Below are 24,333 nucleotides of genomic sequence, written 5' to 3' on the forward strand. Positions count from 1 at the left end.
AAATTTACTAACAGTGAGAACAACTGATCCAGCCGGTAGTTGTGGGTCACAAAAGCTGTGGTCCCCTCTGTTGCTGAACAGAGAGAAGGGAAGGGAAGGGAAGGGAAGAGACTCAGCTCCCTTTTGTCGTTTCAGCTCACGACACGGGCCTCGTCACTCTGCAGGTGGCTTTCAACAACCAGATCATTTCCAATTCGGTGGTTTTCGAATACAAGGCCCGGGCATTGCCAACCCTTCCTTCTTCTCAACATGACTGGCTCTCCCTGGATGGTGAGCAATGCAAGGCAGAGGCAGGAGCTGGGGGGGGGAAGTGGGGGGGTCTAAGGGATGGGGCGGAGCTAAGGAAGCGGGCACCACACTGGCATTCTGCACCCAAGGTCCGTGTGTTTCTTCAACTTTAGGAGGGACAGTTTCAGGATGGGCGGATAACTTTACGATGGGTGGACTTCAACCCCCAGAATTCCCCAGCACCTGTGCTGGCTGGGGAATTGTGGGGGTTGAAGTCCAGCCATCTTAAAGCTACTCAGGTTGGGAGGAACTGACTTAAAATAATCCCGAAACCCATCACTTTTCCTTTTCTTTGCACCCTAAGCCATCAGCTGCCCATTGGCACCTGTAAGGGAGGGGGGGGCATGCTCTCAAACACCTGGCCTTCAAAGAGATCAGCTCTCCTGCTCGGCCGAGCAACTGGGGTGCAGTTGGGGTGTCTGTAGGGCTGTGGCAGGCGGGGAAGGCAAAGTGGGGAGTTCCTGACATGCTGCCGATTCGTTTCATGCGACGGGAGCTCTCCTCCTTTCACCTCGTATTGCTCGGGTGCTCTTGCAAAGTCAGATGTTTGGAAAGTCAGACGCTTTTGTAGCTTATGCTACACGTTTGGGGGGGGTTGCGCTTCCAAATGTTGGGGTGCCCTCTGCTCACCCTCCTCAGCAGCTCCTGCTGCGAATATAGAAAAGTGTTTCCAGATCCAGCCTGGAGCCAAGGAGGAATTTCCTGACAGTGAGAACGATTAATCAGGGGAACGAAGGGCTTTGCCTCCAGAAGTTGTGCTTGGGAGGAGGAGGAGGAGGAGGAGGAGGAGGAGGAGGAGGAGGCCGCGGCAAGGAATAAGGAGCAAGAAAGAGTTGGAGGAGAAGGAGAGGGCGAGAAAAGGAGGAAGGGAAGAAGAGGGGGAGAAAAAAGGAGAGGGAGAGGAGGAGGAGGAGGAAGAAGAAGAGGAGGAGGAGGAGGAGGCGAGGAAGAAGAGCAGGAATGGGAGGAAGAGGAAGACAGGAGAAAAAAGGAGAGGAAGAGAAGAGGAGGAGGAGGAAGGAGCAGGGACGTCGCCGCGCAGCAGCCACCCACACCGCTGCGCCGAGGCGGAGAAGCGGGGCCCGGCTCCCGCCCCGCGGCTCCTGCGCGCCTTGCCTTCCCTCCTCCCGGCTGGGCGGCGGCGGCTGCATTGCGGGCGGCGGGGGCGGGAGCGCTGCGGAGCCTCCGGGGGTCCCGGGGGGGGATCGTCCGTCCGCGCGGCTCCCTCCTCCCCGGCGGCCCCGGCCGGCCTCTCTCCCGGCGCGCTGGCGGCTCTCGGCCGGGCGCTGCCCCTGCTCCGGAGCGGCTGATGTCACTTTCCGCGCCGCGGATTGGCCGTGGGCGCCCAGGCGGGGCTGCCGTCGCTGCGGCTGCCGGAGCGGCGCTGCCCATCGCGGAGCTGCGCCGGCGGGGAAGCGGGGGGCGCTGGCGGGCCGCCCGTCGGTGGGCGACGAGAAGGGCATGGGCGGCTCGCCTCCGCTGCGCCCGGCCCCGCGGTAAGCTCCCGGCGCTCGTGGGGAGGGAGGGGGGGGGACGCGGGACCCTGAGCCGTGGACGCGGGTGGGAGCGGGCCGCGGGAGGACTTGGGGACCTTCCCTCCGCCACCGTTTAGGGAAGGGTCCAAAGAGAAGTTTCGGGGGGGGAGACAGGTCGTCCCTATTGCTCCGTTCCCCCCATCTCAGGGGGAGGGACCCCCCTAGGTGGAGTTTTGGGGTGTCCCTCGTACCTCGCGGGAATATACAAGCGCCTGAAAAGGATAGCAACCGGGGAGGGGGGGACGCTCTTCCAATAGCCCCCTCCCCTCCTGCTACAGACTCGCCTGGCACTTGGGGGGGGTCTGCAAGGTGCATAACCCACCCACCCACCCGCCCCAAATAGAGGCACGGTTGCACTGGAAGCTTTGAAACAAGTTCGGAGGTGTAACAGAAATGTTAAAAACTCAGAGCTTCCCCACCCCTCCCCTTAGCCACTGCTTTAGGGGAGGGTCTGAAGTACACACACACACACACACACACACACACACACACACAGTATAAAACCCCAAGGCCTGAAAAAGACATTTGCAAACTGACTTGGTGTTTTCAAAACTGTTCGAGGGGTGGTGGTGAATGCGCTGATTTACAAATGTATAGTTTGTCGCTGCCCACAGTAGCTTGATAAATACAGATTTAATAAACAAATAGGTATATTTAGTGTCTGTATAAAGGGGACATTAAGAATGGGAAGTGAAAAGGAAGGAGAGTTCCTGGTAGGGACAAAGTACCTGTTGATTATTAGTCCTCAACTTACGGCCACAATTAAGCACAGAATTTCCATGGCTACGCAAGGCAATTGTTAACAGAGTTTTGTCCCCATCTTACAACCTTTTTGCCACGGTTTCTAAGCGAATTGCTGCCGCTGTTAAGTGAATATGTGGTCGCTAAGCAAATCTGGCTTCCCCGTTGACTTGGCCTGTCGGAAGGTTGCAAAAGGGGGTCACATGACACCCTCCCCCCAGCACACCAAGCACCTGAATTTTAATCACGTGACCACAGGGATGCTGCAACCGCCGTAAGTCTGAACAACGGTCCCCAGTGCCGTTATAATTTCAAATGGTCACTAAATGGACTGTTGTAAGTCAAGGGCTACCTCTATATAGGGCAAGGCACTAGACCTGATTGTGCACACGTGCCAGTGAATACTTAGAAAAGAATGCTACGAGTTTCTATGAATGTCAGGAACAAGTATAATATCAGACCAACCTTAACCAGATTGGTAGACCGAGGGAACGCTCTAGATGTAGTTTATCTTTTTTTAAAAAATATATACTTATCCTTACGGACCAGATGAAGAAATCTCTTTACAACCACACAAATGTCATAAATAAAGGACTATCTGTTTTTTGTTTTTTTGCATTGGGTATATATGACCTGACCATCCTGTCCTAAGCCAAGCATCCAAGGTGTGGGTTTGGCCACCCTAATGCCTCTCTTCCCTCTGTGGCTGCAGATAACCAGTTCAGGATGTCTATTCTGGAGCGACTTGAACAGATGGAGAGAAGGATGGCGGAGATGACCGCATCCCAGCAGCACAAGCCAAGTGGGGGCAACAGCAGCACCAACGGAGGTAGCCAAGCACAGGTAAGGGCCAAAAGTTTGCACATCTGGGTGTGGGGGTCTTCTCACCCCAGTGAGTGAAGAAAGAGCTATCCGAGGACCCTTCTGGATGCTCTCTCCCTTTTTTCAGGACCAAAGGGGTGCTTCTGTCTTGTGTTCCTTTGGACATCCCTTTCTGAATATTTACTTCAAGAGAGGGACCACGCTAGTAGCAATGGTGGAGAAGATTTGTTTTTTTTTTACCTTTGTGTACCGTATATATATATTTACAGTTTCATTTTGATGTTATGATGTTAAGAGCGGCAAACAAATTTAATGAATAATAAAGCAAAAAGGCCAGTTGTCCCACAACAGAACAACACACGCATTTCCCCCCCCCCCCCCGACATGTTTTAAAATGTCCCGCTCTGAAAGAAGGCCGAGAGAGGAATTGTCGGAATTAATCGTTGGAATTTATTTTTATGTAACAACCACAGTAGCATTCAGCCAGTAGATGGCAGTGTTTACAAGTTTGGATCTATAGTGTGTATAACACACACACACACACACACACACACACACACACACACACTATGGTCTTTGTTGGTTGCAAAAGTTGTCCCACACAAGGGGACAATGGAGGATCTTCTCCAGATGCCATCACCACCATCAGCATAACATATTTAACCTTCCTTCTGGACCCTTCCCCGCACACCCACCCACGCCTGCCACATCCACGGGTGCCCCCTCCGCCTTGCCTTCCTCACCCCGGTCTCTCTCCCTTGCAGTGCATCTCCGAGGCCACCAGCTTGGGCACCTGCTTTGAGAGCCGGGTTGTGGTGGTGTGCGAGAAGATGATGAGCCGGGCTTGCTGGGCCAAATCCAAACACTTGATCCACTCCAAGACTTTCCGGGGAATGACCCTTTTGCACCTCGCGGCTGCCCAGGGCTACGCTACCCTCATCCAGACGCTCCTCAAATGGCGGTAAGAGTTGGGGAGGTGAAGACGTGGGTTTTGGGGCTGCTCACCCAAGGAGAGCAGTTGTGTTGTGTCTCTGGGCATGATGTGTGGTGTGTGTGTGGGGGAGAGAGAGAGAGAGAGAAAGAGGAGAAGAATGAAAGAAAAAGAAAGTGAAGGAAGGAAAGAGGGAAAGAAGGAAGGAAGGGATTCTCACCCATCTTTGAGCCGTGTGTGTGTGTGTGTGTGTGTGTGTGTGTGTGTGTGTGTGTGAAAGAGAGAGAGAAGAATGAAAGAAAGGGAAGGAAGGAAAAGAAAAATGATTTGTGTGTGTGTGTGTGTGTGTGTGTGAAGGGGAAAGAGAGAGAAAAAAGGAGAAGAAGGAAGGAAGGAAGAAAAAAGAAAGAGAAACAAAGAAAGAAAAAGAAAGAAAGAAAGAAAGAGAAAAAAAGTGTCTGTGTGTGTGTGTAGGGCGGGGGAGAGAGAGAGGGCCTCCAGGCTCCACAAGAAACTGGATTTTGCCTTTTCCATGGAGCTTTTCTGAGCATCTTGACGTCTCCTCTCCCCTCCTTGGTTTCCCAGTACCAAACATGCCGACAGCATCGACCTGGAATTGGAGGTTGATCCGCTGAATGTCGACCACTTTTCCTGCACGCCGCTGGTACGGAGCAACACCCTGGCCGTCTCCGGGAGATGCTTGAAATTGGGAGACTGGGAGGAAGGGGGTGGCTGCTGGCTAGGAGTGACCTAGGACCATTTTCATACGTATGACCCTCCCTGTGGCCACGCGATCGAAATTTAGACACTTGGCAACTGGCTCATATTTACAACGGTGGCAAGGTCCCAGGGTCACGTGATCCCCTTTTGAGACCTTCCGAAAGGAAAGTCAAGGGAAATCTCCTCCGTCTTCCCCTATGGGCCCTGAGATCTTTTCTTTTCCAGATGTGGGCCTGCGCTCTGGGTCACACGGACGCCGCCGTGGTCCTCTACAAGTGGGACCGGCGGGCCATCTCCATCCCTGACTCGCTCGGGAGGCTACCGCTGACCATCGCCCGGTCCCGCGGCCACGTCAAGCTGGCCGAGTGCCTTGAGCAGCTGCAGAGGGAGGAGCAGTCCCAACTCCGGCCATCCCCCCGCCTCCCCTGCCCTTCGCAGGAAGAGCCCAGCGGTGAGAACTGGACAGCCCAGTGGCCCAGCAAAATCATCGCCTCTCAGGACCAGCCAAAGGGAATCACGTTGGTCTCCAATTCGAACACCGGTAGGTTGGCCTAGGCCTCCTTGTGTCCATCTTCTCAAACATCCACCCTGGCCCTGAGGATGTTACCTAGTGTGGTAATGTAATGTCTACCAAAAAAAAATCCACCAAGAACATCTCTAGGCCATCTAGTCCCCCTCGCTTAACCAGGAGAGCCTAGACCAGAGGTCTTCAAACTTGGCCTTTTCATGACTGGTGGACTTCAACTACCAGAATTCCTCAGCCAGCGTGCACGCTGGCTGAGGAATTCTGGGAGTTGAAGTCCACCAGTCATCAAAGGGCCAAGTTTGAAGATCCCTGCCCTACACCATTTCAGACAAATGGCTGTCCAGTCTCTTCTTAAAAACCTCCAGTGTTGGAGCATTCACCGCTTCTGGAGGCAAGGAATTCCACTGGTTAATTGTTCTAACTGTCAGGAAGTTTCTCCTTAGTTCCAGGCTACTTCTCTCCTGGATGAGTTTCCATCCGTGGCTTCTTTTCCTGCCTTCAGGCGCTTTGGAGAATAGCTTGACTGCCTCTTCTTTGTGGAGGGAGTTCTTTGTTCTTAGTTTAGCCTCCAGACCCTTTAATCCTCTTCGTTGCTCTTCTCTGCCCTCTTTCTAGAGTCTCAACAACGTTTTGGTCTCAGGGTCTCTCTCAAAACAAAGCAAACTCGGTTTTTACAAAAGGTGCGTCGAAGGAGCACCGGTGAAGACACCCCCTGACCCGCACGGGCAAACGGCTTGCCTCGTCCTCACACAATGACGACCTTTCCTTGGCTCGTCCCACAGAGAGACGACAGCGTGCGATGTGCCAGCTTGGGTGTGTCCCTGATGCGTCCTCTCTTTGCTTTCAGAACTGCGACGTCCTCGGTCCGAACCGTCCAGTTACTACAGCAGCGAGAGTCATAAGGATTTCCCAGCGCCCAAAAAACACAAACTGAACCCCGACTACTTCTCCACGAGGCAGGAGAAGCTCCTGTCCACCGCCCTGAGCCTGGAGCAGCCCAGCGGCCGGAAGCCCGGCACCAAGCCGTCTCTGTCCGAGACAATCAGCCCCAGGCACGGGGCCCAGGACTACGCCCGGGAGCCGGCCCCCAACTTGATGGGCTACCGCAGCGCCAAGTGGGGGCTGAAGGAGACCTACCTGGGCATGCCGGGCGTGCAGGTGACCGGCAGCCCTGCGGGGGTGGCCTCGGGGAAGGACTCCGGAGCCCAGCGGCTGCATCAGCGGGAGCAGATGGGCGTGCTCATGATGGCCGACAGGGACGTGGCTGAGCTGGAGCTGCTTTCCTTCCGCGGCGCCTCCGAGGGGGAAGAATGCCTGCACCACATGGATGATTTGCAGGTAGGCGGTGCGGGCGCAGCAGGAAACCCGTTAGGAAAACCGGACGGGAAAGCCTCGGGCTGGGGGTGGTTGGACTCGATGACCTCCAGGTTTCCTTCCAGCCCTCCCATCCTAAGCTGCGAAAATAGAGCGAGGGGCCTTGGGCGTGGGCCGACTGGATCTCCTTGCCTCCTGCAGGTGACCATGATGACCCTAGCCGAGCACATCATCGAAGCCACCCCGGAGAGGATCAAGCAGGAGAATTTTGTGCCGGCCGAAGAGGCATCCCAAGCGGAAAGGACGGACAGGGCCGCCCTCGGCACCTCCATGAGCTGGCTGGCCGGTTACCTGGCCGACGTGGACCGCTTGCCCAGCGCTGCTCAGATAAGGTCTGTGGTCGCCTTGGAGGGCTCGGGGCTGTGCTGTCTTCTCTGAGTGGGGGGGAAGGGGAGGGGGTTTCTTCTCCCTTGAAGGCCCAGCCTGCAGAGGCCAATGGGAGCCAGGAGGAAAGAGAATATGGAGGGAGGGGCTCCTGGTGCCCTCTGAGCTGGGTGGTTTTCTGGTAGACGTTTCATGACCCAACTAGGCAACATCATCAGGGCTAGAAGGAAGTGGGGGTTTGGTGAGAGGAGGAGGAGGAGCGATTCCTCGGACTTTTCCCAGTTTCATGAAAGTCCCCAAAGCCACCTTCTCTCCCCTTACCGCCTAACCTGACGTCTTCTGAGGATTTCCCACCCCGCTTGCCCAGCCACCAGGTTTTTTGTCTCAAACTGGGCAGACATCCCACTGCCTTCCCTGACGCTCCCGTCCGTCCGTCTCTTGCAGAAGTCTTTACGGCGGATGCCTGACCCCCTCACCCCACACCAGCCTCAGCCCCTCCAGCTCGCCGGCCAGTGAGATGGCTTTTGAGAAGCCCAGCCTCCCTTCGGCCACCGACTGGTCTGAGTTCCTAAGCGCCTCCGCCGGTGACAAGGTGGAAAACGAGTTTGCACAGCTGACTCTCTCCGACCACGAGCAAAGAGAGCTCTACGAAGCTGCCAAGCTGGTCCAGACCGTCTTCAGGAAATACAAGGTGAGTCCCCGCGGGAAGAGAGGTGGGCGATGTCCACGGGGGTGGGGGGTGGGGGGGGGCGAAGTTCCCGAATCTGCAGTGCCTCGGGAAGAAGGCTGGTCCCTGGCCAAAAAAAATAAATAAAAATACTGTGGCAGCAGGATAGAAAGCGCAGTGGTTAGAATGCAGGATTGCAGGCTGACTCTGCCCACTGTCAGCAGTTCAATCCTGATGGGCTCAAGGTGGACTCAGCCTTCCGTCCTTCTGAGGTCGGTAAAATTGTCGGGGGCAAGAGGCAGATTCTGTAAACTGCCTAGAGAGGGCTGTTAAGCCCTCTGAAGCAGTTTATAACTCTAAGGCCTGTTGTATTGCTCTTCCTCTTCCTTCCTCCCTCCCTCCTTCCCTCCCACCCTCCCTCCCTCCCTTCATTCTGTCCTTCCCTCCTTCCTTCCTTCCCTCCCTGTTTTCCTTCCTCCCCTCCTCCCCGCCTTATTTCTCTGGCGGCGTTCCCCTCCATCGAAAACTAGCCTCCAGCCACGTTCTCCTCTCCTTCTGCACCCCTTTCTCCAAGAAAGTGATTCCGCTGCTGTTGTTTTTCCCAGGGGCGTCCCCTCCGGGAACAACAGGAAGTGGCGGCAGCCGTCATTCAGAGGTGTTACCGGAAATACAAGCAGGTAAGGGGGAACTCCGTTGGAATGTCTTAAGAGGCCCGTTGTACACCTGGCATCTCTGAATCATCGACCCAGACCTTTTGGGACCCAGTTACCCCCATTGGGTGGGGGGGAATGTTTCTCTGAAAAGGACTTTCCTCTCTTCATCCATTCCCCCCCCCACCCCCACCCCGACTCATGGAGACCGTGAAAAGTTTTCGGGGTGTTTTCAGACCTTGCTCAGAAGGGGTTCAGCTGCCCAATGGACCATCTCCCCATCTTTCTGGAGGAGATGCTTTCGTTCATAAGCTCTGCTCTTCCTTCCTTGTGTAGCCCCATTGCACATTTGGGTGTGGGGGAGACACACAAGAGTAGGCCTCCGACATCCACAGGTCCCTGAGAATATTTAGGCGGCTCTTCCATCTGCTGGAAGGTTGTGAATTTTGGGGGAGCACTAGGGCAGGCGGCTCAACGTGAAGGTATCTTGACGGTGTCTCAAGACCACGTTCCCTGGCCTGCATTCTTCTCACACACAGACACACACACACACACACCATTGTTGACAGCAGCGTGTAGGCCAGAGTGGAGGAGACTTCTGAGAAAGCTTAGTGCTTGGGGCTACCGTTGTGACCACCCAACGGTGGAGGAGAGAGGAGGGTCCGCTGGCTTCTTCGGAAGGGACATTTTTGCCGTTGTCCCTTGCCGTAGAGTTGTCCCACGTGGCCCAGTGGCCCTTTGAAGCCCATAAGCCTCTGGCCAAGTGCAGAGCTTCCTCAGATAGGTCACAGAGTGGGAAAACTCGCCACGGCCAACTCGCGATGGTCGGCTCGCCCGCAGGGACAATTGAACAATTCCGTTTCGTTATCTAAAATAAATGACTCCCTTAATGACTCTCTGCCACCGTTTCTTCGATGTGGGTGTGCCAAATTGTCCACGGCGAGTTGTCCTAGACCAATAGGTCAAGCTGGCCAGCTAGCTGGAAGAACAGGGAGGAGGCAACGTGGAGTCAGAAGCAGACATTTCCTTCTTCCCCCATGGGAGCACACAGGCGGACAATCCACTGGCAACAGTGCCAGTTGTGAGGTTGTGAGGTGCCGTTCCGTGGCTGTCTTATTTCCCGCGCTCTTAACTCAGCCGGGAACTTTTGGGGAAGAGGGACCGAGCGCCGTTTTCCTGTCTCAGCAACACCTCACACCCCCCCCACACCCCCAATCCCTGGCAGGGCTCCCCGCAGAATTGTAGCCACTGGCCCCTCTTCTTCGCAACCACAACTCCACCCCACCCTGACCGGCGGCCTCCAGCTTCTGACTGCTTTCCGGGAAGCTCTTGGAGAACGAGAGAGGATTTGTGGCCCCGATGACGGACGTGGCCGACTGCTAACGTTAACCTTCTATTTTCTGTTTCTCCCTCCCAAGCTTACTTGGATAGCCTTGAAGGTAATGACACAACACACCCAGCTTGTGAGCTTTGCACATTCTTGGCAAGTCAGGCAGAAACCTTGGTTGGCTTGGCCAAGAACGTACCGGGACCGGACCCGGCTGTGGAGGCTGGGTCTCAGTGCCGCTGCTTTGCTACGAATGGCCAGCCTGTCCTGTAAGGGGGCGGGGAGGAGGGAACTCAGTATTCAGGGAGGCCCCCCCCCCAGCCAAAGACCCCCAGCTAGGAAGGTTAAAGTTTGGGGTTTTGCATGGTCCAGGTGAGTCTCTTTCCCAGAGACCTTCAAGCAGAGGTTTAAATCTTCCCAGCGATTCTCCAACTTATTTATTTGATTGATTTCTCAGCCAATTACAACTCAACCCTCCCCACCACCCCCAACCCCCACCCCCATATTACAATTTTTTGAATGCATTTATTTTCTTTGATCAGCGAGGGTAAAATACCAAACAGGAAAACGAACATCCAACCCTAACAACGAGAGGGCAAAAAAAAAATGTCTACCAGAAAAAAAAAGAAAAGCAAAAAGGAAAGAAACCCCCCCCCCCCAAATGTCAACTAGATCTTGACCCCTCCCCCCCCCCGCTGGATGCTGAAAAAAGCAAAATAAATAAATAAAAACGTCATCGGTCCTCCTCCCCTTACCGAACGAATCTGCAAATAGCCAGAAAACGGGGCAGCAACTGCATCTTATTTCATTTGGGACTTTTGTCCTTTGTGTGTCTCCTGTAAGCCTGCCTCTTGCCCCCCCCCACCGTCCGGGCTTCAGTTGCTTTTTCTCTCTTCCCTGCCCACCCCTCCCCACCCCTTCCGGCCCTCCCCCCTTGCAGTATGCACTTTATAAGAAGATGATCCAAGCTGCCATCTTGATCCAGAGCAAATTCCGAAGCTACTACAAGCAGAAGAAATTCCAGCAGAGCCGAAGAGCAGCCGTCCTCATCCAGCAATTTTATCGCAGCTACAAAGAATTCGGCAAGAGGAGGCAAAACCGCCGGACCGCAGCCCTCGTGCAGCAGAAGCTCAGGTGGGTCTTTTGGTGGGGTGGTGGTGAAGGAGGAGGAGGAGGAGGGTTCAGAGGGGAGGGGAAGAGAGAGATTCTCGCCTCTGGGGTCCTTGATGCTCCCCAAGCTGGGTTATTTTCTTGCGGACGTTTCATGACCCAGCTAGGTGACATCATCATGTTAAAGTGGAGTGGAGTTTGCTATTTATTTATGTAAAGAGACATCTGCAAGAAACCAAACAAGCTCAGAGACCACCAGGGTCTCTGCAATTCTTGGCACACACACACACACACACACACATCCTAAAAGTTCTGGGTTCTGGTCACCCAGCATTTTAAGCCTGTCCCTCTCTCTCTCCTCTCCCACAGAAGCAGCCTGCTCACCAAGAAGCAGGACCAAGCTGCTCGGAAGATCATGCGGTTCTTACAGCGCTGTCGCCACAGGTAAGGCACGTCTAGAGCCCCTTTGGGGGCCTCGGGGCACTTTCCTAGCAAGGGGGGCGGGCAGACTGGAAACACACACAGCCTTTGTGGAAGGAAACTGCTTGGACCACAGTCTGTCCATCTGCAAGGGGGGGGAGGGGGTCTAATTTCAGGACAATAGTGTTGATTGCCCAAACCATTGCCCAGAGGCGCGATGGTTAAATCTGTGGCATGGAGGTTGTGTATCACAAGGGTGTGCTGCCCATTACCCTCCCACAACACTGGAGGTTTTTAAGGAGGCTGGGCAGCCATCTGACTGGGATGGTGTAGGATCTGCTGTTCAAAAGGGGTCGGACTAGAGGACCCCCCGAGGTCTCTTCCAGCCCTGATATCCTATATTCCTACACGCAGGCCACGCACACATACTGAACTGGTTCCGCACAATGTAACCTTCCCTCCCTTAATGGAAATAATGTCTTGGGCATTCCTGAATCTCACCCGTGGCAGGAAAACCTAACATAACGCAGGCCTGTTTTTGTCACTGCCTCTTTGCCATAGGTTGCTTTGATATGCAGGTTCTGAGGTTTTTTGCTTGATAAAAAAAATTACAGGAAACCAGAAGTTGCCTTCAAGCTTTACGCGTTTATTCAGCCGAACAAAGACGGGCTTCTCTCTAAAAAAAAAGAGAGAGAGACAAAAGGCCTTATTTTTATACCTACTTTGATTGCATCAGCAATTCGCCCAGCAAAGCTGACACACATAAGATAAAGACTTCGCCCTTTAAGGCTGGCACATTGTAGATAAGAAGGGTGAAAGCAGAAGTAGCTATTATGGTCCCTTTTGGGGTGTTTCCCCAAGACACCAGATGTTCCAGGCTGGGTTAGGATGTTGGCTGTTGCCTTTGCTGTCCTTCATGGGTCTGCGAGTGGCCAGGGACAGCGAGGCCATCTGCACGAGCTCACAATTGATATTGTCCGCTAAGTCCTGGTCATCACCTTGGATTTGCACAGCCCTGTTCACCCCGTTAGCGGGAGATCTCCCGATGTGGGTTTGCTAACGGTTAGCGTTCACTTTGGCATTTTTGTAGCTGCAGTCAGTCACTTGTCTGCAAGGGTCGAGGTTCTCCTGCTTGAGCAGGGGGCTGGACTGGAAGACCTCCATGGTCCCTTCCATCTCTGTTCAGTTCAACTGATTTTATTAAGGTCGTTACTCAGGGCAGGGTCCAAACCCAGGTTAATTCCACGACCGAGTGGAGCATCTCCTTCAGAGCAAGGCCGTCTTTCTTAAATGCACAAGAGAGATTCTTACACAGCTAGTCCTGGACTTAAGACGGCTTGCTTAGCGACCATTCAAAGTTAGGACAGCCCCCCCTGCCCCCCAAAAAAGTAATTACGACCCAATTTTGACCGCCATAGAAACTCACATCCATTTATTACCGGTTGCAGCATCCCGCAGTTGCAAGAAGGCAGTTTTACAACTTTTTGCCCCAAACCCCGGCGTTTGCTTCCAATTTTCAGCAAAAATGCCTCATGGTAAACAATGGGCTCACTTAACGATGGTGGCGTTTGTTTAAGGACCAGAAAAGGTCGTACAATTGGGACGGTCGTTCGGGTTGGCCAACTTTGTAACCATTGCAAGTGTAATGGGAAGACTCCAATGCAGACTTAATCTAGAATTTGGGAGGGATTTCCTGACGGTGAGAAAAATTAATCAGTGGAATAGAAGTTGTGGAGGTTTTCAAGGAGAGACTGGACAACCATTTGTCTGAAATGGTCCAGGGTCTGCTGCTTGAGCAGGGGGTTGGACTAGAAGACCTCTAAGGTCCCTTCCGATTCTGTTATTCTGTAGGATTCCATTGTGCACATAAAACACAAGGATTTGAGCAAGAAAGCATCCAAGAACAGTAGATGGGAGGATTTCAATGTCTCCGGCTTCTGAGATGTTGGCCAACCAGCAAGTCCTCAGATAAATCCGCAGACATCTGGCAGCTCTGAAGCCCTGTTGGTTCTGCAGGATAGGAGAGCTCCATAAATTTAGGAACCGCTCCAGAGAACCACTCCTCTGTTCCCCACCTGCTGTGTCTTAGGTCTTACTACTCTGAGTATAGTACTGTATTTTAAGCTTCCTTGAGTTGCAGATGGTTTGGTTTGGCTTGGGGGAAAGCGAGGAGCAGCGCTTTGAACAGGCTGTCCCGAAATAGCTTTAGCTGATAAAATGTCTGTTGTCTAATAGTCAGTTCTGGCACACTCTTATTTTCAATAAGTTACGAATATTTTTTGCGTTTAGTTTCGGCTGGGTTGTTGCCCAGAATTTTTCATCTTTGCGATCGCTCAGAGTAAATAGAATGTGAAGCCATCTTCATTTGTCTTTTGGTGGGCGAAATCATGTTATTTCATGCATTCCATGGGGGACATTCCTGGATTATTCGTATCTGAGCAAACGTGGGAGGTAACCATGCCATGGTGGAGAACTTTGAGAGCAGTCACTTTCCTTGCTTCGTTAGTTCTTGCCTCCAGCCGGAAATAAACATTCATAAAGTCCACACACGCTCAAAGAAAACCCAGTTTGTGATTCCAGGGATTAACGGATCATCTTCCCTGCTGGTGCATCATGGAATACCACCAACTTTTTCGTGAGCATCTAAACACATAATTGGGCGGTGCAAATCCTCTCCGGAAGTTCTTGATCCCCCCCCTTTGAAAACATTTCATTTCTCAGCCAACTGAGCTGGATGAGAAGTAAAACTTTTTCAAAGAAACAAACCAACGAACGCGAGAAAGAAAGCCCAGTTGCCTTTTTTTTTTTTTGAAAAAGCACCTTTGGGCCAAGTAAGCAGAACATTCCTGAGAATGGGAACAATTGATCAGTGGAATAGCTTGCCTGCTGGAGTTGCTCTGTCGCTGGAGGTTTTCAAGAAGAAAGTGGGCAATTGTTTGAGTGGGATGGTATAAAGCTCCTGCCTTGAGCAGAGGGTTGGACTAGAAGACCTCCATGGTCCCTTCCAACTCTAGGATTCTATGTTCTAGGATGTTGGTGCCCATTCTACATTTCCCATGGCACTCAGGTCAGGAGGGTGGTGCTCATTGGCCAGGCTCCATATCCCACCAGGTGGCATAATTCTAATTAAAAATAAGAGTGAAATGGGAACTTGACATGCTAAAGTAACAAGAGCAATCTTGATGTACGTAGGTGTGGAGCTGGTCACCTGAGAGAAGAACAGGTTACTTGGAACACTGTGTCTAGTTCTGGTCACCATGATACAAAAAGACTGGACAACCATTTGACTGGGGTGGGATAGGATCTCCTACTACTTGAGCAGAGGGTTGGGTGAGAAGACCTCCATGGTCCCTTCCAGACCTAGGATTCTGCGTTCGATGACTCAGTTTCTCCATACCTCCGTCCCCATAATTGCAAAGTGGTCCCTTGGTGGGTCCTCGTTGGATAAAAGGCCTCTCGTCCTGCCCAGCCAGAACCTTCTCAAACCTTCTCTTCTAAAAGTCTCTGTTGCTGCCGATAATGCTAACGTATGCTAATAGCTCTTTGCTATTGTTTTGCTCATCTGAAGCCCTCTGGTGGACCATAGACGGTACAAAAGGGTGAGTTTAGCTGCCTGCTGGACTGTTTCTCTTCCATTTAATATATATCTATATATATCTCAAGATATATATATTTATATGCCTCGGGGTCTCGCTTTCTGCTTGCTTGCATGGGGGCTGCAGCTGAGATGAGAATGCACTGAGTTTTCACATCCCATCGAGTTGCCAAAGCCCAAGGAGACTTAACTCCGTTGCAGCTACTAACCCCTGCTGCTTCCAACGGTTTTCAGGAGGTGCAACAGGTGCATGAAAGGAAAAAATGGGCAGCGGGCAATTGGATCTGTCCATCCATCATGGGGGCATGCAGAGAAATGGGGCGGGAAGGAAGGGGATGCAGGAATCTTGTATGGTTTCAGCATCCTTCGGAACCAGACTGAATCCGCCAGAACTACAGCATGGCATTTTGTCAACCATACAGAATATTCATAGCGCGTGGAAATGGCACAAAGCAAGAGGGGACTCGGTTTCGGTGGCCAGGCGGGTCAGAATTAATCTCGAGCACTTCTGGGCAGGCGTCTGGGCGTTGAGTGAGCCAGAGGGAGGGCTGAGACCCTCTTTCTGGTATCCAGAGGATGGGGAATTGGGTTGGCTGGCCAGCCGATGTCCCAAATGGGACAAATCTTGAGGGATAAAGTTGGGGATAAAGCCGCGTGGACCTATTGGCAGCCACTGTTGTTAATACTGGGAGCGCAACTGGGCAGTTCTTCTGGGGAGGCCATGATAGATGTCCATCGGGAAGATTCTCACATGGGGCAGGAAGGCCTTTGCTGTGCATGCAGACTGCCCCCGAGTCACGCCGTGACATTTCCTGCAATGCCTGGGAGAAGCCTTGGAGAATCAGGTCACTGCTGTGTTTTCCCGCAGTCTTCCCCATCACCATTTTCACGGGTTTGCCCACAAACAGAGCAGAGGGGTTGGCCTTCCAGCGACTAGCAACCCAGGTCACCCTCTGGGAGAAACCGGAGATTTTGTGAAAGTTTCAACCCTATTTTTACTTGTATTAAAACCAAGAAACGTTTATTTAAAGGGCATCACTTTAAACTGACCGAAGCGATGGTTAAAGTAATTTTGGGAATCTCGTGCTCTGCTCCTTCCATCTTTCTCAATCCCACTTCCCAGCTAGAACGTATAATCTAAACATAATCTCAAAGTGGGTTGCATCTCAAACCCACTTTCTAGCTTAGCTTGCGTAGCTAAACATAGAATCCATAGCCCATTGCTTATGCATGCTAGCCCAAACAATGTTTGGGGCAGAGAGAGTCAATTTTAATCTAAAATTGTTGAATTCTCTGGGTCCTGTATGCTTGATTGTTTCTCTAGATGTTTCTATCAGATAATTGCACCAGTACCTGGGAGAGAAGACTCGCTGGTGGTTTATATATAATAGCTAGCTATGCCAATCTTGGTTGGCGTGTGGCTTCTTGGTTGAGTGCAAAAATCCACACCAGATAAGCAATCAGAAAAGTAATAATACTCTTGTCAAGAACTGTCAAGGAACAAGAGCTAAGGAGAAATTTCCTGACAGTAAGAACAATTCATCAGGCTGGCCTTCAGAAGTTATGGATGCTCCATCATTGGAAGTTTTCAAGAAGAGACTGGAAAGCCATTTGTCCAGAATGGTATAAGGTCTCCTACCTGAGCAGGGGGTTGGACTAGAAGACCTCCGAGGCCCCTTCCAGCCCTATTCTATGTTCTAAGCCATGCTTCATTCTCCCAGGCACTGATGACGTTTCCTAGTCTGGTCATGAAAGGTCCACAGAAGAGCAACCAAGCTCAGAGAACATCAGGAACCCAGTCGTTCAACTCTGAGCATCTAAAATTGTCAAGGGACAACTGTGAGTTAAATTTTCTCTTCTCCCTAGTCAGCCATGTTGTGTGAATGCAAATATCTAGGGGGCAAGCCTCATCAATCCATCCTCCAAGCTCTCTGCATCGATCAAGTGGCTGAGAAAGCTAGGGAACCAGTGCAGGAGAAGCCAGGGTTGAGGAACCTCAAGAGATGTTTCTCCTGCTACCCAGCCACTGATTGGCTGCGGTATCATGGCAACTGCTAATCTCTCTGACCATTGAGGAAGGGCCCCATCCTTGCCTCATCCTTGCTCTTCAAAACACCACATGAGATTATTTTCATTTCCACTCGGCCTTCTCACTTGAGGCCAAATCTTGGCTCCTGAATCCATAAATAAATAAATATATCTGGCTAAATGGCCAAGGGAACCCCTATGTGGCATTCTCCCCAAAACCAGTAGTGCCCACCCTTGACAGCTTTAAGACCTATGGACCTCAACTCCCAGAATTCCTCAACCGGCTGGGGAATTCTGGGAGTTGAAGTCCACAACTCTCCCACGTTGCCATGCTTGGCCATCCCTGGTCTAAATGTTCATATCAGCCTTGTCTGCATGAAGTCTTCTTGGGTGCTCTTGACGAGGCTGTTTGTTGCCCGGTCATGCCCACATCCTGGTAAGTATCTCTCAATAGGAACAAAGTGCTTAATCCTGAATCGGCCTTTCTTCTAAAATAATTCTGAATTCTGAGTTGCTTCAGGAGCCGGCCCTTCAGCCAACGGTTTGGTGTTAGTGAGGTTTTTGTCTGATGCTCCAGTTGTGAAGGATTGGTTGGGCCTTGGAACAACTTAGCAGCTATCTTCTGGAACAGGGGTCTTCAAACTTGGCCCTTTTATGACTTGTGGGCTTCAGCTCCCAGAATTCCTCAGCCAGCGTGTCTGGCTGAGTTTTTCTGGGAGTTGACGTCCACAAATCATAAAAGGGCCAAATTTGGAGTCCCCCACCCTCCTGATCTAATGTAGGCCTGTAAAGCACAGACAATGCTGGCTTGTGTAGGCTTCTGCTTCTCCCATTGCTTGAAGACATAACACAGTCTCCCGGGACAAGGATTTCTAATCGGCTCAAATCCTTGCTTGTCGGGGTTTTGGGTGGGTGGGCAATCAAATGGCTGAGGAAGGGACACAGGAGTTGTGTTCACACAAGATCAAAGACTACTAAGGCTGCAAGGGCCTCTGGAGTGGACATCTTTAGCCAAGGGGCAGAAGGAAACCAATGTCTGGGTTCACCTCATGTTAGCTAACCAAATAAGCTAGGTTTGTGCAACTTGTTAATCCAATATATATTCCATAATATTTGGACCTGCTGGTGTGTTTTGTGGGTTGATGGATTCAGGATTAGTTGTGACATTCAGCATCACCTCATCGACATACCTCTGGGGCTGGTCTGTTTTTAAACTGGGTTTGCTTCTGCTCAGCAAAAGCGATCCTTGTCATCCAAGCTTCCCCAATTTTCACAAGCATTCTGGGAAAGATTTGGGGACTTGCCGCCCTCTTGCAAACGTGAAACATTGGGAGGGTTTGCATGCATTCTCACAACCGGACGACCACCAGCATGAATAGCTTTTCCTTGGCTCGGCGGGCGAGTCCTGTTAAATCTTGGTTTGGCATGAGTTGGCATGTCTGATTGAATCCATCCGCCATTTGCAGCCCTGCACAGGGGGCTTTGATGGTGGAAAGGCAGGCCTTGCATGGGGGAGCACACCTCCAAAACGCAACGCAAGGGAGGGATCCAAAATGTCTGATGACCTCACTTTTTTCTTTCTTGGGGGGTAAAACGGGGTCTTCAATTCTGGATGTTAGGTCAGGGTTCTTCAAGCTTGACAATTTTGCTACTTGTGGACTTCAGCTCCCAGAATTCCCCAACCAGACATGGCTGGCTGAGGAAGAAGTCCACAAGTCTTAGAGCTATGCTGGCTGAGGAATCCTGGGAGTTGAAGTCCACAAGTCTTAAAGTTGCCAAGTTTGGAGACCTCCTTAATGCAATAAGATGGTTAGCATCAGACAGAAAGGAAACCGCTAGGGCAGGGGTAGGCAACCTTGGCTCTTTTATGACTTGTGGACTTCAATTCCCAGAATTCGAATTCTGGGAGTTGAAGTCCACGAGTCATAAAAGAGCCAAGGTTGCCTACCCCTGCCCTAGGGTGAAAGGGCAAAAGGGGAGTGCCATACAGCGGCAGGCAGGGTTCACACTGAAGTCTAAACCTGGGTACGGTAAGGAGTATTAGGTATGTTCACTGCCTTACGTTACTTATAAAAATAATAAAGATGAGATATAAGTAATAAATTAAAAAGTAAATAAATGTGGTGGTACTGTGAGCACACAGCAAGCTATGAGCACGCTGCAGGCCTGATGTGCAAACAGCCTGGTATATTTCCCAGTGTCTGTCTGTTCCCTTTCTTTCCGATGAACGTAAAGACCACGATGAATTTCCTTTCTGTCAATACTTTGGGGCTAGGACGTTGAGTGGAATTACAAGGCGCCTGGGAAAAGAGTTATATTTTTACCTATGCCTTATGGATTCTTGTAAGCCTCCTAGAATCATGGTACAGTCCTCAATTTACGACCAAGATTGGGATCAGAATTTCCATCATTAAGCAAAGCAAAGGGATGCGTGCCCAGTGTAAGGACCCGTCTTTGCCCTAGTTGAGCAAATCACTGAGGCTGTTCACTACCGGGGTGCACATTTGAAGGGCTGGGATGCAGGGTAAAGGAAAGCGCATTGGCGCTCATGTGACATCCCCACTTAGAGACCGCTTTGCTTAGCCACAGAGACACCAAACCCAATTCTGGTCACTAAGAGAGGACTGGCTATATTAACGTTCTTGGGAGGAACTGGAAAACACGTCGCTTGCACTCGTGTTAAAGACGGGTGTTAGAGCAGGGGGTTGGACTAGATGACCTCCAAGATCCCTTCCAACATTATTATTATTATTGTTGTTGTTATTATTATATTTCTTACATTCTTAAGAAAGGGGCCCTTACGTCTCATTCTCCTCTCTCTCTCTTTTTTTTGTCTTCTCAGAGCGAAAGACTCGAAAAAGGAACTTGAAGAGCGAGACCACGGCGACGGCAGCATCCCGTAGGAGTGCAAGTGGGGGGAGCTGTTGTGTTTTCAGACTGTTTCCATTTTTTTTTCTGTTTTCAGCAGAAACATGCAACGACAATTTCAACAACAAAAAAAATGATTTTGATTATTTAAAAAAACAGAACAAAAAAAAAACCACTTGACTGCTGCAACCGAGAAAATATCGGCTGTAGGATTTTAACGGTAATGTTTAGTCATTACATTTGCACTTTCACGGACAATTTTTAATTTGTTCAGCAAAAGGCATCTTTGGAACTCAACTCTTTGATTGGATCATCGGGGTGGGGGGGGACTGGTGGGGAGGGGGGGGAGAAAAGAGCGACACCCGGAAGGCGTTTTTTCTCCCATGAGTTTTCTTTCAATTCCTCTTCAAAAAGAGTCATGAGAAGCAATCGATTTTATCATGATGGGGTTTTGTTGGGGGTTTTTTTTTTTGTTCACATAGGGCTGTACTCAAAAAAAAAAAAGAAAAATCCATGTTGTGGAACTGTACAAATACGATACCAAAAAAAAACCAAAAAAGGGAAAAAAAAGAAAAAAATTGCGCAAAACCCACCCACCCTCTCCACGAATCCGAGAACCGCAAAAGTTCTGTTGCCCCCCCACCCTTCCCCTTTTCCAAGACACGTCGGGAATTTTGTCCTTTGGGAAATCTCTCGGATCACTTTCTGTCTCGCCTGCTCATTCCACCTCCATCCCTTTCGCTCGTTCATCTTTCTGTTCTTCGTCGGGAACCGACAAAAGGCCATCGAGGCTGCCACCCTTTCGATCGGCTGATTATTATTTTTTTCTCAGAGATATTTCCCCCCCCTCCAATTTTTTTTTTAAATTTTTTTTCCAAGAAGCATCAGTGTTTTTTAAGGCAAACGGGTATTTAATGCGGGGTGGGGTTGGGGTGCCGAGAGAGAATTGGGGCGAACAGCTCAAGCAAACTGTTCCTTTATCGGTGTCTTTTTTCTCTCTCTCTGGAAGCCTTCAAGTCTATCAACTGCCATATGCACTTCTCATGTTTCGCACTTTATTTTCTGGCCTTACTTCACATAAGATTTTTACTTATTTAATTGCGATGATTTGTAAAGCATTTTTGGTAACGTTGCAGACCTCTCGTCCGACTTAAGTCAAGTGCAGAGTTTGCTGATTGGACAGGACTGATCACCGAAGGCAGAACTGTGGTGCTGCAATCCGCCCAGTAAAAATTATTCTTTTGGCTATTTCATCAAAAACCAACCAACCAACCAACCAACCAACAAAAAGAAGGAAGGGAAAGAAAGAAAGAAAGAAAGAAAGAAAGAAAGAAAGAAAGAAAGAAAGAAAGAAAGAAAGAAAGAAAGAAAGAAAGAAAGAAAGAAAGAGGAAAGAATGAAAGGAAGAAAGAAAGAAAGAAGAAAGAAAGAAAGAAAGAAAGAAAGAAAGAAAGAAAGAAAGAAAGAAAGAAAGAAAGAGAAAGGAAAGAATGAAAGGAAGAAAGGAAGGAAAAAGAAAAAAGAAAGAGAAAGAAAATCAAAATCTAGGCAGTTTCTGTATATAGAGAGAAGGTTAGAAATGGCAATGAAAAAATAAATATTTGAAGGGGAATATATTGATTAATTGCTAAATATTTTATTCACAAAGGGTCAATAACTTGGCAAGAGAAATTTGCGTATTTGTATAGTTTTGTCTGAATGAACGAGAAAAAAGTGTGGATGTTTGTACATATTGTATATATTAAAACAGATGTGCATGAATTCAAGGAGAAAAGAAATGAAAAAAAGCGCAAAGCATTAGTGGCTTATGGTCTGTAAAATGAAACAAAAACTTTATTTCACTATAAGAAACTTTATTTTAAATGTTCTTTAGAAGAACATTTTGCTAAAGCATGAATAAACTGCAGAAGCAAAAAGAGCTAATGTATTTAGACTTAGGAAAAAAAAGGCAAAGTAACATTACTTTAAAAAAAGAGATATGTTTACATTTGATTTTGGCTACCAGGAGTTTTTAAATTTCTTTTAACCTTTTTGGTTATCTTTTTTTTTAATTATTTTTTTTCTTATTTTATTTAATTTCTCTCTTTTTTTTGCCAATGGTGCCAAGTAAAGTGAATGCTAATATTGCTTAACAAAAAAAAATTAAGTTATTTTGCAAAGCAGATAATCATAAGAATTCAAAATTGTATCTAGCTTAACACCATACACTCACTCCGATAAAGAACACTTAGAATGAACATAAAACTTAAAAAAAATTAAAAAAATAAAAAGAAATAGTACGAAAGTAGAAAAAAAAAAGTTTCACATGTCCATATTTCCTGCTGAAAGTCAGACGATGTACTAAAAATTGCACAAAAATTTTTAAAGTTTAAAACTGAAAAACAAGAAAGATAATAATAAAAAGATGCAAAGGATATGTAGGGGTGTCATGGTATATTTGCTATTTCCAGCGAGAAAGAGAGAGAAAGAGAGAGCAGCCAAGGAAAACTGTTCAAAATTCATCCTTTTTGGACAAATTTCAATGCAGATGGCCGGGAGACCTCGGAACGGTGCAGTTGCATCCGAGGAAGCCGGAGTCTTGCTTTGGCTTCCTGGGGTCTTGCGTCGCTTGCTACGACCAGTTGGCCTTCTGGAGGGCACGTTGGATCTTGCATGATCCCAGTTTCCAGATTCAAATGTTCTGTTTGGCTCTGGAGGGCTGGCTGTGAGGACAAGTGAGTTCTTTCCCTTCTGCAAAACATCGCTCAACCTGCAAAGGGGGAGACCTCTGGCTTGGCCTGGGATCCAGGTGCCTTCTCTATCATTTGCGATTGTTTCTCTCCCTCCCTCCCTCCCTCCCTCTCTTTCTCTCTTTTGAACCACTTCCGTTCACTGCCAGGACCGACCGAGACCCCAGGGGGTTGTGTGGTTGTCTTGCCGTACACGCTCGCTGCTCTGCAGTGGCGGTTGGTGGCCATTTCAACCTGCAAAACGAATCGATCTGGAATCCCTAAGCCCCGACCTACGATGCTAAAGCCACCTCAACCGCTATGTCAAGGACCTTCTTCAGATGCTCCCTCAACCCTCTCTGGATACCGGCAGAGACTCCGGTGCCTGCCAGGATTGCCACAACATCTGAAGAAGGTCCTTCATGCGTGGCCGACCAGACAGAGGAGAAACCCCAATTTTGGCCGAGCGGTAGCTGCTACCTTCCTTCGGATGGACGTGGCTTTTCCTGCCTGTAAGGTTGTGACCTCAGGAGTGAGTGGCAAGCCTGTTGGCCAGAGAGAGTTGTAGCATCTCAAGGTGTCCCACCATCATTCCTTCCAGATCCAGACTTGACCGGAAGGCAGCCTGTCTTGTGGTGGACCATAGGCTGCCTGCAAGGCGAGTTGACCAATGTTACTACCTGCAGGCCCCATGCACCACGTCCCAGTTTTGTGGAACTGGTGCCACTCTCTTTGGGCCCGTTCGGTCATTGCGTCATGCTTCGGGGCGTGTCCCTCCGTTGTCAGGATGGTGCCTCGAGTCCCCTCCTGTCTGTCCTGAAAACCAGGTTGGGGAACCCTCTTGTGTCTCCCCCCCCCTCGCCAAAAAATATATATCCGGAATTGCTCCCTTGTGTGACTTCGCTTGTGTGAAACGAAGGACTCTGCACGAACGAAATGCAGAATATAACATGAACCCCCTCTGTTGCACGCTTTTGTGGCAGTTCCACACCATAGTTGGTGCCCAAAACGGAGGTTGGGGTGGGGGGAAAGGGGAATCCCTGAGACTTGCATGTAAACCTAGTTATAGATGTCTCCTTTTGTAAGTTTTATTTTTGTAACTCTGCATGTTAAAAAGCATCACTGAACGAATGGATCTGTTGAAGAACTCAACTGCTGGAAATCATGCAAAATGTTTTGAATTGCCCTTAAAAATATGGAAAATGTTTTCTGAATGCTTTATATTCTTTCTGCTGTAAATTAAAAAAGAAAAGAAAAAGAAAAAGAAATTTTCCCCATTTGAAGCATGTGGGCTTTTTGTGGGTTGTGTCGTGGGCGCACCGCTCTCTGCGTTCCCGGAGTCTCCAAATCTCGAATAACTTAATCATTCTTAATTTGGGTGATGATCTGGATGTTCTCCTGAAACTTCAGGAATACTTTCATTCTCCGAGACCTTTCTTTTATCAGGAGTCCTAGAAATTCTAGAATGTACCTGTGACATGTTTTACCTGGTAGCAATTTGAGAGGTGTTGGGTTTCACCAAACTATTTTCTAACTTGAGATGTTGTCCACCCATTTTGCTTTGGGTCTGCCTTCTGTGTCTTCCAATCACTGGATCAGTGCCTAAGTTAAGTGACTCCTTAAATCAAGTTCCTAGCTTAGTAGATCAGCAGGAGAATGCTGTAGACGTAGTTTAACTTGAGCTTGATAAAACCTTAGT

At 49.7% G+C, this 24,333-nt stretch overlaps 1 protein-coding gene across 5 annotated transcripts in view; it reads left to right on the top strand.

The window, feature by feature from the left end:
* The window catches only part of CAMTA1 (calmodulin binding transcription activator 1), a 188,340-nt gene extending 165,443 nt beyond the window's left edge, over positions 1–22,897 (top strand). For 3 of the 5 annotated variants that reach the window (XM_081341383.1, XM_081341385.1, XM_081341386.1), the window contains 12 exons: positions 136–270; positions 3,277–3,407; positions 4,151–4,347; positions 4,903–4,981; positions 5,263–5,578; positions 6,411–6,901; positions 7,079–7,269; positions 7,706–7,952; positions 8,534–8,605; positions 10,846–11,039; positions 11,385–11,459; positions 19,901–22,897. In XM_081341383.1, coding sequence (XP_081197509.1) covers positions 136–270; positions 3,277–3,407; positions 4,151–4,347; positions 4,903–4,981; positions 5,263–5,578; positions 6,411–6,901; positions 7,079–7,269; positions 7,706–7,952; positions 8,534–8,605; positions 10,846–11,039; positions 11,385–11,459; positions 19,901–19,961 — 2,189 coding nt within the window. In that variant the 3' untranslated portion in view covers positions 19,962–22,897. Of the gene's footprint in view, positions 1–135; positions 271–3,276; positions 3,408–4,150; positions 4,348–4,902; positions 4,982–5,262; positions 5,579–6,410; positions 6,902–7,078; positions 7,270–7,705; positions 7,953–8,533; positions 8,606–10,845; positions 11,040–11,384; positions 11,460–15,003; positions 15,035–16,751; positions 16,870–19,900 lie in introns of all 5 variants that reach the window. The other 2 variants (XR_014028216.1, XM_081341384.1) reach the window with 2 other exon arrangements.
* The last annotated feature ends 1,436 nt before the right edge of the window (positions 22,898–24,333 follow it).

The sequence above is a fragment of the Vipera berus genome (assembly GCF_964194415.1).
Source record: "Vipera berus genome assembly, chromosome: 17".
Taxonomy (NCBI): Eukaryota; Metazoa; Chordata; class Lepidosauria; order Squamata; family Viperidae; genus Vipera; species Vipera berus.